Below are 16,407 nucleotides of genomic sequence, written 5' to 3' on the forward strand. Positions count from 1 at the left end.
CATGACCGCACCCAAACAGACTTTTTGCGCTCATTAGTAAAATAGTGGATAGACAGAATAGACCAAATAAGTACCATATAGTCTTATTTCTGTTACATGCTCAAAAATAGCTTGTACCAGGCTAAATTTACATTTATGTAAATGTATTTATCTTTGTCTTCACTCTAAAGTATCTTGCTTAGAAATAATAAATTAATGATTATGTGATAGAAAATTTAAATCACTAAATGCCATAGTATACTTCAAAGTACCATGTTATTACCATACCATCATGTTGTCGCCACTGTACTGTTTCAAATAATGTTAACTAAAACTATTAAAAAAAAATAATCCTTAAATGAAATCAATGAAATTAAACTGATATAATATACAAAATGAATATTATAGATGGATAACTTAAAAAAAACTGGAAACTAACTGAATACAGCTGAAAAGAAATGACTTAATTAATAAAACTAAAAATTTAAGCTAAATAGAAATGTTAAAAAAGAAACAACAAAGTAATACAAATGATAAAAGCACATGAGAAAATCACTAAAACTTACACTGTAAATATGAAAAAAAACAAACAATTCTGAAGTAAGAAATTAACATATTTACTTGGAGTGCTTTTTATCTATCTATTTGGAGAGCTGATTTACATACTGTAATGAAGTCTGAGAAAGTGTATCTCCATTTCTCATAGTGAAACCCAATCTTTATCTCTGTAAAAGTTTTCCAATTACCAGGTGTGGGAATCTATGGCAGTGACATCTCCTTCAACGGATATGGTTCGTGTTTACAATCAGATCTTTCACCCAAGCAACAAATAATTTCCTATTCATATATTTATTCATGTATGCATAGAACCTCACTAGACTCTTTGGCTGGACTTCAGTGACATGTTTGCTTTTCTTCATTGACTCCCAGACAATCAATCCATTGTAATGCTTGTGAAATCTCATTTGAATTCATTTCTTTCTTTTCCACAGTAGTACATTCATCTCTGCCATACTAAAATCCCTTTATATAATAGCGGTCCCCTCCATATTGCATTATTGGTTTGGCATTTATAAAAACAGAGCTCTGAGGAACTGAAACCTCTCCTGAATCTCAAATGACCTGATATTTCATTTCTTCTGATTCATAGTTTCTTTTTATGTCAACCTTTGTCACCTGGGTGTTATTTTAGTTGAACTTTATCATGCTGGTCACCATTGCCCATCTTTTTTCGGACCACCTGAGCGTGTCCCCCTTCACAGTCAGTGGTGGGGTCAAATCTAGCAGCTTCTGAAAACCTCAGAGGGACCACAAAAAGAACTGTCACCACCCTGCCAGCATTCAGACCTGGCCCAGGCCAACCCAGCATCCTTCACTGTGCCTGATACATAAATTATTCAGCAAGTGGGGCTCAGCTGAAACCCATTGCTGTTTTGTTGATGTTTAAACAGCTTTGGCAAATATCGAGGGGTTGGTTTAGAGATCCTCTGCCCTCTTCCTGTCCATGTTGTACTGTATCTGTCTTCCTCTCTGAGGTGTGCGTAGCGTGAAACCTAAGTGAATGTGAGGATTTAAGAATATTGTACTGGGATTTCCTCCTTTGCCTTAGATTAAACCCATTTTAAGCCAAAAGACTCAAGCGAAAGCCCTTCTGACAGCAGATGGTTTCAGGCTGGAGTGTGAACTTTTTTTGGCATGAAGGAAAAAAATAATTCTCGGAAGAGAGGGGTTTTATGCTGTATGTTTTAGTAATTGAGAAAAATTGGCCAAACCAGCTGTTTCTGATTTGCAATTCAACTCTAAAATAAAGATATTTTGGTTTAATAAATATGAATTGTGACCACTTTATGTCCCAAAAGTTAATTATTAAAGTAAACAAATTAACTATTTAATTTTATTTTATGACAGTCATATAAAAAAAACTGCCATGATTACCATTTATTTTTGCATTTTTTTCTAATTTTAAATTAGTTTATAATTTATAGTTTTATAATTCGATTTTTAATAATTTAAGATATAATGTATCATAATGCATATTATGAATAATTATAATGCATTATATCCTTTATAACCCTTTATAATGCATTAGAGACAAAAGCTTTAAGTGTTACCTAAAACTCTTTACCATGATTATCATTTATTTTTGCAAACTGTGTATATTTTATGCATAGATTAATGCATATTTATGCACATTTTCAGTTTTAAAATATTTAAATCATCATGAAAATATTACTGCATTTTTTAATCATTAACAAAGAATTAAATAATCAAACCATTTTAATATTTATTAATCCAATTCACGAATGAATTTCATCTCTATTAAGTTTTATCAAAAATGAGTGTACTTGGTTTCCATGAAGAGAACAGTCATTAAAGAGCATACTTGAGATTGATTTCAAAGTGTATATATTATGTGAATAAATATTTGTAATAAGTTCATGAATTGAGTGAATGCAAAAAAAGTGGCCATAATTGAAACGCTCAAATATCATCCACTCATCCTATCTCCTGTTGTCTTATTTCTTTCCAGGTCACCCTGGGGAAGGTTTTGAAAGCCATCGTGGTAATGAGGAGCCTTTTTATTGACCGCACGATTGTCAGAGGTTATCATGAGAATGTATACTCGGAGGATGGAAAGGTAAAACATATCATTACGTTACATGTTCAAGTCTAGTTTAAAACTCCTTTTCATCCATTTTTTTCCCCCAGTTAAACCTTAAAATGTAGCTTGAGTACTTCTGGCTTAGGTAAGGATGTGAAATCCCTGGATTTGTAGCTATTGATAAAAGTCTCTGCACAGCTGTTGAATTATTCACATGTGTTCGGCTCCCTCTTGAACATGAAAAGCATGTTCGTATGCGATACCCTCTATCCTCACGTCCCCCGTGTCAGGTTGAGCCGCGTCCTCTCATTCATTCTGAAGCAATCTGTATGTCTCTGCGAAAGCTGCAACGTTTGAACACTCTTTGGTGACACTAATATGAGGTGGCCATCAAAGCTGCGGAGAGGCTTGATCACAGTTAATTATGGCAGGGAATGTGAATCTTCTGAACCGCTTGCCAGGCCGGTGCTTTGTGCTGTGTGCCGCTGGGCCTCTGCGTCCAAACGTGTGTGGTGAGCAATTGCATATTAACCTCCGCTGCTTTATGAGAAAGCTCAAACTGACAGTCCCTGCAACGCTCACACTAGGATATCAGTAGTTCGGCCTAAACCGCTCTCATTATGCTGGTAAAAACACATGAGTTAATTTCTGCATGTAGAGTTTGGAATGAGGTGCTTACGTACTGTTTACTGTATACTGTGCACTTTACACTGTATACTGGTTATTTTGGTAAAAATTAAACATTTTGCTGTAACATTTCAAATAGAAGAGTAGTATGCCAGTATGTTGTTTTAAACATATTATTTGGCATATTTTGGTTATTAAAAAAATGGAGAACTATTATAATTGGAAATATAACTTAATTAAACTAAAATAAAAAATTACTCTGTGATTTGTTTTAATGGTCTGATTTAGTAATGAGTCAAAAAAGATTGTAGCATTCTATGATCAAAAAATATTCAGTCTTTAAATATGTAAACCCATCATAAAAAAAATGATTGCATTTTTAGCGTTTTTTTGATTATCTAAAAGTATGCAATAATAAACCATTTCAAATATTCATTGTAAATTTGTGTGTGTGTACAGAATGTATATATATACACGTGTGTGTGTGTGTGTGTGTGTATACGTGTATATATATTTAATATGTATATTATATGTATTTTTGTATCCAAATTGTGACAGTCTAACTGTCTAAGTAATGAGTCAAAGAGACTAGCAGATACTAATTTCTGTTATTCTGATATACTAGGATTAATAGGAAAAATATTGTCTTATTTATGGCAAGAGATTTATTTTCAACCATTGTGTTTTTTTTAGGGGTGCACCGAAATTTCGGCCGCCGAAAATTTTCGACCGAAATGGCATTATCGGTTTCGGGCCGAAATAAAAAAAACAGCCGAAAACATAAACCGAAAATGAATGTCACCCGCCCCTCCCATCCGTGCGCAAGCGCTTAGGTTTCACTCACGGTCGAGCTGTTATCACGCATCTGCCTATCAAAGATTAAGCATGTCAAAGGGCTGTCACAATCAAAAAAAGCTTGTCACAAAAGCTGCACAATCGATCGGACCAACCAACACAAGTTTTGAAAACGAAAACAGGGAATCGATTTTAACGGCCTTCTCTCGTCAATGAACACTTTGCCTATGTCTCAAAAATCGAACAGGATTTTTTTTTCACAAAAGTGACAGCCCTATACGAGAGGACACCAAAGTTGCAATATGTAACATTTGTTCTGCAAATATCTCAAATTGAACAATTTTTAAAAAACTATTTTATTTGATGGAACATAAAACTTGAAGAATAATTATTATTTATATTTATTGTAAAAAAGATTTTATGTTTTCTTATGTAACTGTTAATAAAAGTTTGATTATTATATTGTGATTTTTCAATTCAGATCCATTAAATCCAAGCAATATATATATACGTTTTTAAAAGAAGCCATTTTCGGCTTCAGTTTCGGTTTTCGGCCAAGTGCATCCTAAAGTTTCGGTTTCGGCGCAGAATTTTCATTTCGGTGCATCACTAGTTTTTTTAGCTATAAATAAACAGCAGAGAACAGAAACGAGATTGATTAATTAATTAATAAAAACGAGTTTAAATATCTGATCATCTTCAGAAAGGAAACTCAGCCTCTCAAAAACAAGTTAACAAACAGTAATTAATTCCTATTCATTACAGATTTAAAATTATGGAGCTTTAAAATGAGATGAGCTCTTTCTGGATGTTAAAAATACATACTGATTTAAAATTAAACCTTGAAATCAATCAGAGGATCCACAGCAAAAAATCTCGAAGAATTCAGCCCAAACTTTGCATTCTTTTTTCCTGTTCCATCTCAATATTAAACTGTATACAGTCAGGGGCGGATCTAGAAAAATATTGATGGGCTGGCAAGAAGGGGGCAGGAATTTTTGAGGGGTGGCAACATATGGCAGACGTATATATACTGAATTTAGCTACAGTTATCACAGTTTCATGATAAATAGTATATGTATACGCTATATTAACTTTTGTAGCCTATTTAACACAGAACAAACGTCAGACCTAAGTAACTAACATTATAGGCTATACAGTGGTGTAGTCTTTTTTGTAGTGTGTATACTGTGACCCCCCCCCCCCCCCCCACCTGTCCCTGACCATTATCCCATAAGCACCTCCACACTCACAAATGCATACAGTATGCATCGACATGTAATTGAGAGCATTATGAAAGATTAAGTGTAATCAACATGTCAATTTATTATAAGAAACGCAACACAACTTCAACAGCCAATGACATTTACAGATGGGGAGACTCAACTGATTTTCTACTGTTCAGTGTTAATCACCATCTAACTCAACCAGTCAAGAGCTACATTTAGCCTTAGATGTAATATGAATATGGTCCCTGAAGCATAGGTTTTATTAGCTGACAATAATAATAAACAAATAAACATTATAGGCACAAATACATATGTACTTTTAGAAATTGTTTTTGAAAAAAAATTGTGTTATTGTTTTGGCAAGTTTAAATTAAAACATCTATGAAAACTTCTGTGATATTCCCTTAAAATAATATTTTTATCACAGTGTAGTGAACACACACACACACACACAGTGTTTTCAGCTCTTCACTATATTACATGATGTAGGCTACAACATGTGCACGCCAGCGCACTAGGAGAGGATTTCACCATTACATTTGATAAAACTATCGTCATTCATTTGTATCGTATACACAGACAGAAACTGCAATGTGTGGTAGAGAACACATTGAGCGCTCATTCCCAGAGACCTGTATGACAAAACCTTTAATATTCACAGACACTAGTCCATATCGAGATTTGATTAAATGTACAGCCCTACTTTTGATTAATTAATTCAAAAATGGCAGAATTCCGTGACGTTTTGCTTTATGAAGCAACTTCTATTTGTGACTGAATTCCGCGATTCAATCCTTGTCGCTTTTCAAACACAGACGGGTGATTTATGAATGAAAGTGTGAAAATTCAGACACAAAACGAAGTTGTTACGTATCCTCACGCTTTTTAAAAGTGGGTTACGTATCACGTAGTATGGAATAACGTAGTAGACTACACCACTGTAACGTTAGTTAGCGAAATAACGTTCTTCAACCTGATATTTATCATCTCAAAGTCAACATTACAACTATGCTAGCACTGTGCTTTCATTATAGTTTAATTTCTTTATAGATAGATAATCCATTTATACCTCTGTCCTCCTGTGTTCCCTCGCTTCGCGCGCTCAGAAACTTTTCCAAACTAATCAGTCTCGTGCCGCTCTGGCGTCCTCTCGTGCTGCTGGATTCACTGCAGTCGGACATTGGAGATTCGTGCTCGTAAATTTTCTAATTGGCCATACATTTTAACTCGTTGCTGCCAACTGGGGTGGCAAGGCTTTCTTTTAGGGTGGGATTTGCCACCCCGGTAGATCCGCCCCTGTATACAGTGTATTTTTTATTTTTATTTTAAATTATTTTATTTTATTTCATTTACGATTTTCAGTAGAAGCACTCCAGAAAACTCCTGCCCTTGAATCAACCTCAGAGGTCTTTTTGGGACTCTGCGAGGTGTTAATTCAGGGCAGAATATCGACAGGCTTTTTTCTTTAAATCCTCTCTCTGGTCCTTACAATTTAAATGATGCCACATAGTTTACCAAAACCACATGCAAGAGGCCCAACAGAGCCTGCCTGAACCTCCAAGCACACAAAAAAAGGAGAGGAAGGGGTTGGAGAAGGGAAACTATGCTATCAAAGTAGGGCTTCAAAGACTATCTCAGACATCTCTTGGGTAATTTGTGATCCGGCATTCTTTTTACTTCAAAGGGCAGCAGTGTATGGAGGTGGGTTTGAGGACAGAGGGGAGATGGAGTCTGATTTCTCTGATAAATGCTGACACCGGGCCTGTTTGATAATAGAATCAGAGAACATTTTGATTTGTTGTCGTTTTTGAAAACTCTTCTGATGACCTTCGCTCAACGGGTTGATTAGTGATGGCTTTTTTCAGCCCCAAACAACAGTCCGGACATCAGACGCAGGGCTAGTCATAACTGACCTTTAAACAGTCAAATGAAGAAAGACCTTCGTTCATCTTCGGAACACAAATTAAGATATTTATGATGAAATCTGAGATCATTCTGACCCTGCATAGACAGCAACGCAACTGACACATTAAAGGCCCAGAAAGGTAGTCGGGACATTGTTAAAATTGTCCATGTGACATCAGTGGCACATCCATAATTTTATGAAGCTACACTATTACTTTTTGTGTGCAAGATAAACGAAAATAATGACTTTATTCAACAATTCTTCCTTCATGTCTTCTCAACATTAGGGTGAGTAATTAATGACAGAATTTTCATTTTCGGGTGAACTATACCTTTGATTGTACATTGGGTTTATTATTCTAAATGTAATATTTAAATTCTAAACAGAATTATTTGAACTTTTGCACTCTTTGCACTCTTTTACAATGCCCTATCTAGGGTGTATTGGGGCAATAATAAAATTTAGACTGTGGGTAAAAAGTAGAGTAAAGACTGATTGTGGACAATAAAAATGTCTCCACGATCTGCTTTTGAAGAAAAGTAGTATGGTGCTACAGCGCACATTCTATGTGCTGCAGTTCTGGTGCCTCCGTCTCAATATACTGTACAATGCCAAATGCTTTCACATCATTGTTAACTCAGCGGTAGAGTTACTCTCATGGGACACTGCACTTATTCACAATCACAAAAGTAAATTTTTTGCATCTGCTTTAAAGCCTTGCCAGTTAAACATTTCGTTCACGTGCTGTTGTGACGTGTGTTTTTTCTGAGCATGCATACCCTAAGCACGCGCACTAAAAAGCCTGTCAAACAGCACCTGGTTACTAAATTAAGTTATCATTAAGTTATCTTTTGCACTAATACTGTCAAAACACACAAGGTTTATGTATAGACTAGGTTAAGTCTAAAATGAAAGTAAACAGTTGAGAGAAAAACAAATGTGTGCAGCTCTTAAAGAGACCGTATTAAACATGCTGTCGACTTTCATTAAAGGGATAGTTCACCTTCAAATTTAATTTCTGTCATTGTTTATTCACTCATATGTTGTCTCAAACCTGTATTAATTTCTTTCTTGTGCGGAACACAAAAGATATTTTGAAAAATGTAGGTAACCAAACAGTTGCTGGTCCACATTGAATTTGATAGTAGGAAGAAGAATAAAAAAACTACGGAAATCGCTGTGGACTAGCAACTGTTTGGTTTTCCACCTTCAAAATAGCATTTATGTTCAGCAGAAGAAAGAAACTCATTCAGGTTTAAAGCAACTTTTGAGTGAGTATGGTATAAAAATAAAACACTTTATTTTTGGGTGAATTATACCTTTAATGTTACAACCCGAATTCCGGAAAAGTTGGGATGTTTTTTAAATTTTAATAAAATGAAAACTAAAGGAATTTCAAATCACATGAGCCAATATTTTATTCACAATAGAACATAGATAACGTAGCAAATGTTTAAACTGAGAAATTTTACACTTTTATCCACTTAATTAGCTCATTTAAAATTTAATGCCTGCTACAGGTCTCAAAAAAGTTGGCACGGGGGCAACAAATGGCTAAAAAAGCAAGCAGTTTTGAAAAGATTCAGCTGGGAGAACATCTAGTGATTAATTAAGTTAATTGATATCAGGTCTGTAACATGATTAGCTATAAAAGCTTTGTCTTAGAGAAGCAGAGTCTCTCAGAAGTAAAGATGGGCAGAGGCTCTCCAATCTCTGTGCGTAAGGGACAAGGCCGGAGACCTTTATTGGATGCCCGTGGTCTTCGGGCTCTCAGACGACACTGCATCACTCATCGGCATGATTGTGTCAATGACATTACTAAATGGGCCCAGGAATACTTTCAGAAACCACTGTCAGTAAACACAATCCGCCGTGCCATCAGCAGATGCCAACTAAAGCTCTATCATGCAAAAAGGAAGCCATATGTGAACATGGTCCAGAAGCGCCGTCGTGTCCTGTGGGCCAAGGCTCATTTAAAATGGACTATTTCAAAGTGGAATAGTGTTTTATGGTCAGACGAGTCCAAATTTGACATTCTTGTTTGAAATCACGGATGCCTTGTCCTCCGGGCTAAAGAGGAGGGAGACCTTCCAGCATGTTATCAGCGTTCAGTTCAAAAGCCAGCATCTCTGATGGTGTGGGGGTGCATAAGTGCATACGGTATGGGCAGCTTGCATGTTTTGGAAGGCTCTGTGAATGCTGAAAGGTATATAAAGGTTTTAGAGCAACATATGCTTCCCTCCAAACAACGTCTATTTCAGGGAAGGCCTTGTTTATTTCAGCAGGACAATGCAAAACCACATACTGCAGCTATAACAACAGCATGGCTTCGTCGTAGAAGAGTCCGGGTGCTAACCTGGCCTGCCTGCAGTCCAGATCTTTCACCTATAGAGAACATTTGGCGCATCATTAAACGAAAAATACGTCAAAGACGACCACGAACTCTTCAGAAGCTGGAAATCTATATAAGGCAAGAATGGGACCAAATTCCAACAGCAAAACTCCAGCAACTCATAGCCTCAATGCCCAGACGTCTTCAAACTGTTTTGAAAAGAAAAGGAGATGCTACACCATGGTAAACATGCCCCGTCTCAACTATTTTGAGACCTGTAGCAGAAATCAAAATTGAAATGAGCTCATTTTGTGCATAAAATTGTAAACTTTCTCAGTTTAAACATTTGCTATGTTATCTATGTTCTATTGTGAATAAAATATTGGCTCATGTGATTTGAAAGTCTTTTAGTTTTTTAATTTATTAAAATTTAAAAAACGTCCCAACTTTTCCGGAATTCGGGTTGTAATAAAACACCAAAACCTGACTGAAAAACGTTAATACAGTTGCTTTAATTGTAATCAGTCTATATAGTGATTTATTTTTATATTTGTTCATTCAATTTCTTGAATGCTCCTGCTAAATACACCTATTGTATTATAAAATTCTTCGCCAAAGCCAAACAAAATGAACACGAAAGATTTTTTTTTTGCTATTTTCGGCCGAATAATTTAGGTTGCCAAACATTCAGTGCCTCCCTATATATTATGTGTATTTGCAAAGTGTATCTTTGTTCTCATATTTAAATAACAAAAATAAAATAATGACAAAGATTTTTATTTTTGCCCACTAAATATCCGCAATTCTTTTTTAAATTTTTGTTGCCTTGAAAGACTTTGTCTTTATAATAGGGAAGTTAGTTTAGCTATAATGCTCAGACAACTTGCAAAATAGTCAAACCAACATGACAAAGAAATTAAAATCGAGAATCGTTATATTTCTAAATAAAAATTGTGATATTATATTTTTGCCCACCTATAGAGGCGAATAAAAACATAACAAAAGGCAAAAACAAAACAACTTTCAAAACCTCTCACTGACTGATCACACAATCCTTGTTAGAGGCAGGTGAAACATAGGCTACGTTCACACTGCAGGCTGAAACGACCCAATTCCGATTTTTTTGCCCCAATGCGACCTGTATCCGATCTTTTCATGACAGTCTGAACGACACCGATCCGATCTTTTCAAATGCGACCCAGGCCACTTGGGTATGTGGTCCTAAATCCGATACGTATTCGATCTTTTGAAATGCGACCTCCGTCTGAACGGCCAGGTCACATGTATCACATACGCTTCAAACGTCATAATTCTGCGTTGAAGTAGGCGGGAATGAGAAGATAAACAACAACCATGGCGGACGATGCTGCTTAAATAACTTTAATATTGCTAAACGAGCTCCGCTGTTGACTACACTGTTGTTATGACATCCATGTTTAGCTACTTCCGCAAACAACAAGTGACGTCGTTGGCCGTTGAGTACTCTTCTGCGCATGCGGATCACTTCTGGGTCATTTCACGTTCACACAGGAGATCACAAAAGGTCGCATTTAATTGGAAATGTGAACGGCCTTGCAAAAAAATCTAATTTTTTCAAAAAATCGGAATTGAGCATTAAGCCCTGCAGTGTGAACGTAGCCATACTCATCCACACCCACAAAGAAAACAGCACAGGAAAAACACAATACATGAATACATCATAAACACAGGATTTTACAGATTAATAAAGCAGTACTGATTGTTTGGGTCCGTATTTTCTAATTGACAGCAAAATGACAGTTGATCCAATATGTTGACAGAAATGCAGCTCCTCAAAAACAAGTTAATAAATAATTAATTCATTCCAATTCATTATAGATTTAAGAAAAATGTAAAATTAAAAAAAAAAAAAATTAAATGAGCTCTTTCTGGATGTTAAAAATGCAAACTACTTATTTAAAATTAAACCTTGGGTTGAGCATGAACCAATCAGAAGAATTTTACACAAACAGCCAGAAATCATCCTGAAGAATTCTGGTTCATTCAAGTTATTTTTTTTTCCCTTGGATTTTAGTTGTATATATGCATTTTATTTTGTTATTTGAAAAACGAATCACTATGAGAATCTAAAAGATCTAAAACTTTTTTTTTTCATTTTCTTATTTTAAACATGCACACATTTGTACCTCTAACATAGTACTTTTTATCGTGGGGTTTATTTATTTATTTATTGGCTTTTATGGAGCTAAACAACTCTTCAATTTAAAAAGTGCAGTGTAGGAGCATCCAGGTGAAAGACGTTAACTAGAGGCTTAATGGATTCTTGGAATGTAGTCATAAGAGTTTAAGAAGGGTTGTCATTAAGGGTAAAAGTTGGGTGCTATGCAGTTATCAAAATGCTTGATGTTTACTTTTCTGTCTTTTTTTTTTTTAGCTTGACATCTGGTCAAAGTCCAACTATCAGGCATTTCAAAAGGTGAGTTAAGCAGCAAACGCATCACAACAAACGTAAAAAGAAAAAATGAGTTTAATCAACAGAGCGTATCTTTCTCATTACCCATAGTGTATGTTGGGAAATATCGGAACAGTGATTAAATGATCCTATGGTTGTCTTTCAGATTGAATTTAAGCGCTGTAATAAATAAATAAATTTAAATCGCAGGTCTGTGAAATTCTAATGAGATCCCTCTTCTCAATGACGGTCTCATTTCTTGTCACCTCTCCACTGCCAATCCTTGCCTTTCATCCCTCAGACATCATTTGTCCTCGTGTTTTTTTTTTTTTCATTTCACTCAGAGCCACTTCGCCCTCATTTGACAGCCCCCTAAACATCTGGGCTCCAGTCGTCTTCTCTCCACCCTCCACAATTCTCATTAGGCTGGAATTAGAGAGCAGTCAGCCTCTGGGCCAGATGAAACTTCGTAGTCTTGCTAATGCTGATGCACCTTGCTTTCCTTTCAAAGGACAGAGAATGTGTATGACGAGCTGCCTGGAACGCATTGTAACTGAGCTTCTCGCATTTGCACAGGCTGATCAAAGCACAAACCTGTTTATTTCTTTATTTCTCTGGCTGAGAACGCTAACTCAAACCCAGGCTGCCTCAAAACTGGAGGGACGGGCCGCCTCTCATCTTCCCCTCCCAGCTGTCACTTCTGTGTTCCCATTTTCAGAGCTCGCTTAATTAATTGTTCTTTACTCTTCACATGTCCCCGCTGTCCAATAGTTTTCACACAGATGTTTTTGTGTTTATTAAATAAAGCATCTCTTTGCTTTTTTACACTTTAGTAGTAACCACTTGAGTTTCTTTTCCCATAATGCATCACTATTGAGAGTGGACGGTTTCCCATAAGGACTTTGGTCAGCATTGGCAGTCTGATGAAACGATGACAGGAGATTGAAGTGGTTCGCTTTTTAGACCCATTCTATAATTAAATTAGTGATGGAAGATGGGATTTTAGGGAAAGTAATAAGGTTATGGTGTTCTTCTGCAAAATTGGATTTAGGAGTTAATCTGAGTGTAGGTAGATTTGCTCTGAAAATAGATTTTAATTAGAATGTCTTCAAATGTGTGCCCATGCATGCAAAAAAAGAAATACAAAATGTGACCCTGAAGCACAAAACAAGTCTTAAGTCCCTGGGGTATATTTTTAGCAATAGCCAAAAAAAACACTGTATGGGTAAAAATTATCGATTTTTCTTCTATGCCAAAATCTTTAGGATATTAAGTAAAGATCATGTTCCATAAAGTTATTTTATACACTTTCTACGATAAATCAAAACTTAATTTTAGATTAGTTATATACATTGCTAAGAACTTAATTTGGACAACTTTAAAGGTAGTTTTCTCAGTATTTAGATTTTTTCAGATTCCAGATTTTCAAATAGTTGTGTCTCGAGACAAATATTGTCATATCCTAACAAACCATACATCAATGGAAAGCTTATTTATTCAGCTTTCAGATGATCTTTAAATCTCAATTTCGAAAAATTTACACTTATAACTGGTTTTGTGGTCCAGGGTCACAAATATATTTATGTATTATATATATTTTGCTTAAAGAACATTTTTAGAACAATTTTTTTTTGTTGTTGTTGCATTCTACAATTATTAACATAAATTCTATTAGTAATTGTAATATAATTATTTTATTATTCATTGCAGTTCATTTTAATTGTATTATTTTATACTTTAAGAAAAAATATCAGAAAAAAAAAAGAAATGGTACTGGTCATTTTATGCCAAGTTAATGGACGTTTTCCAAAACACATGAAATGTGAAATACAGATAACTAAATATTTATTTATCTGTAATATTTAAACTACTATATGGTAGTATTTATTGTGCTGCATTTTATTGTAGTTTTCTTTTTATTATTATTATTACTTCAAGTCGTTTTTACTTATTTTACATGTTTGTATTACCGTATTAATAATCTAATGAATCACCATTGAGAATGAGAGTAACATTTACTCAAATTCATTCATAAAGAGGAAAGGTATTTACACCTTTTAAGATTTACACTTAAAGATTTAACTTTTGTACCATTTTATTCTGTCCCTGTAATTTTAGTTAAATTTTTTCCTTGAAGTCCAATTGGAATGTCACTCAAGGTGTTTGGCACCAAAAACAGTCATTGATTAGTTCACATGACCGTTTTCGACCACCAATTATAGACCACAAATGTAATTTTGTTAACTTGTTCTTCATATTTGGTTTCGTAAATGTGGTTGGTCATATGTTAATGCACTCGCTGTACATATTGCGTTATGTTTCTCTGTGATCTTTCTTTCTTCTTTCAGGTCACTGATCATGCAACCACAGCGCTCCTGCATTACCAGCTCCCCCAGATGCCTGATGTTGTAGTTCGCTCATTCATGGTGGGTATAGTACATTGCTTTTAAACTTCTAATGGCATTGTGCTAGAATTATCTCATGCAATTATTAGTATTATTGCCTTTAGTTTTGTGGTGCTGTTTAACAAGAGATTTTCCACATTGTAAGAATGCATGCAAGACCATTCTTACAAAATATATTCCTGTAGTTCAACTGGTAAGAGGAAGGCTATAACAACATCAAGGTCATTGGTTTGATTCCCAGGGAACGCATACTGAAAGTCGATCACTTGAGTGCACTGTAAATACTGTAGCTATGAATAATAGTGTATAATGGCATAAAATGTATAAAAACCTCACCCCTGGAATAAACAAGTGTTGATTTTGTGTTTGAAATCTTTTATAACTTAAGTTAACCTTATAGTGGCTTGTATATTTGTGTGTAATGTTAAGCATCGAGTCCGGTCTGTCTTTAAACACTCTGTCGACCTCTGTTCTACACTAAAAAGAGAGGAGAGATTGATTGCTTCTCCGTAAGATCAATGCCGCGCTATTCTGATCATGGCTAGAATCATGGACTTTCTCCTGTACACAGATTTAAACCATACAGTTGATGGGCTTCACTCCAAGGCCATCCCTGGGACAACTTATTTAGAACCTGAAAAAAAAACACTCTCTTCAAGGTCCTCTCAGCTTCTTCGTTAAAAAAAATAAATAAATTCATTGTGGTTCAGGTATAGGTTGAATGAACAGACTGACAGATAAATAGATAGACAAATGAGGATAGATAGATAGATAGATAGATAGATAGATAGATAGATGGATGGATGGATGGATGGATGGATGGATGGATGGATAGATAGATAGATAGATAGATAGAGTTAGTTAGTTAGTTAGTTAGTTAGTTAGTTAGTTAGTTAGTTAGTTAGCTGGACTCTTGTGTGTGCTAAATGGAGTATGAATAACAGGGAGTCAGTGGAGGGTGGTTTGGGCCGGCAGATGAATTAGGAAAGACAGTGCGTCCTGACAGGTGCAGGTAAACCCCGACTAAGCCCTTTATAAAAAGTACAATTGTCCGCTAATGTCTGTGTGGTGGTGTTCTTTTGAGCAGACCTGGTTGAGGAGCTACATCAAGCTCTTCCAGACCCCGTGTCAACGCTGTGGCAAGTACCTGCAGGAGGGCCTTCCTCCAACATGGAGGGACTTCCGAACTCTGGAGGCTTTCCATGACACCTGCAGGCAGTGACGCTGTCCCGGGTCACACAGTACTCCGATGGCTTGGCTTGGAAAACTCCAAGATTCTGTTTCTAGCTCTGTGTTGTGGACAGTTCATCATGAAGACAATTTACAGCCTATTGATTTCCACAGCTTTGCTCCACCCTCTTCTGGAAGAATATTATTCTCCATATAGATACCATATAATGATTTATTACATTTGAAAGAGAAAATGTAAAATGCTGATGGATTTTAGAATGTAAATAGCTAGAAGTTTATTCCACAAATATGTTGTAATATTTAATGTTGTAGGTGGGACCTCAGGTTGGATGAAAATTGTGTCCATTTTTGACATTTAAATAAACTGCCTTTGCTTTTCTTTTTCTACATATTGTCTTTTTTTTTTTGTTAGATCTGGGTTTTTATTATATGTTTCTTTGGTTCAAATAGGTTAGCCCTGCACTGTATTTGCTGGTCTGCAAAAAAAATGGCAAATGTCAGCAGAAACTTTTCCTGCTTTTAATTATGCTTCTGTAAAGTTTAGAAACCAATGCAAAAGAAAAAAAAAACACAAAATGTACATAGTTCATGAAAAATGCATGAAAAATTGCAAACTAGAGTACAATCTTATAAGTGTATGACCCTGAAAATCGCAGTTGCTTTTTCATTTCTTATCATGCAAGATTTAGACGGAGTGATAAAGCCTTTCGCTGAGTGTTTGCATGGGAAGTTAGCTTTTGTTTTCTAACCCCGCCTGACGTGACTTCACTTTTGCAATGACACATTGTACATGCAAATTTAAATTATTAAATATTATGTTTGAAGCATGACAAATTCACGCTGGTCATCAAGACTGTAGAGAAAAGGACAACTTTGTATGTTTATCCAGAAACCTCAAGTCAATGTGGTG

The 16,407-nt window shown here is 35.6% G+C and overlaps 1 protein-coding gene across 1 annotated transcript in view; it reads left to right on the forward strand.

Moving 5' to 3' along the window:
• Window positions 1–15,882, forward strand: part of LOC132098009 (mediator of RNA polymerase II transcription subunit 27-like) — a 62,515-nt gene extending 46,633 nt beyond the window's left edge. The window contains exons 5-8 of the mRNA XM_059504083.1: window positions 2,510–2,617; window positions 11,884–11,925; window positions 14,250–14,327; window positions 15,394–15,882. Of these exons, the coding sequence (XP_059360066.1) occupies window positions 2,510–2,617; window positions 11,884–11,925; window positions 14,250–14,327; window positions 15,394–15,528 (363 nt within the window). The 3' untranslated portion in view covers window positions 15,529–15,882. The remainder of the gene's footprint in view (window positions 1–2,509; window positions 2,618–11,883; window positions 11,926–14,249; window positions 14,328–15,393) is intronic.
• The last annotated feature ends 525 nt before the right edge of the window (window positions 15,883–16,407 follow it).

Source organism: Carassius carassius, chromosome 21 (genome assembly GCF_963082965.1).
Source record: "Carassius carassius chromosome 21, fCarCar2.1, whole genome shotgun sequence".
Taxonomy (NCBI): Eukaryota; Metazoa; Chordata; class Actinopteri; order Cypriniformes; family Cyprinidae; genus Carassius; species Carassius carassius.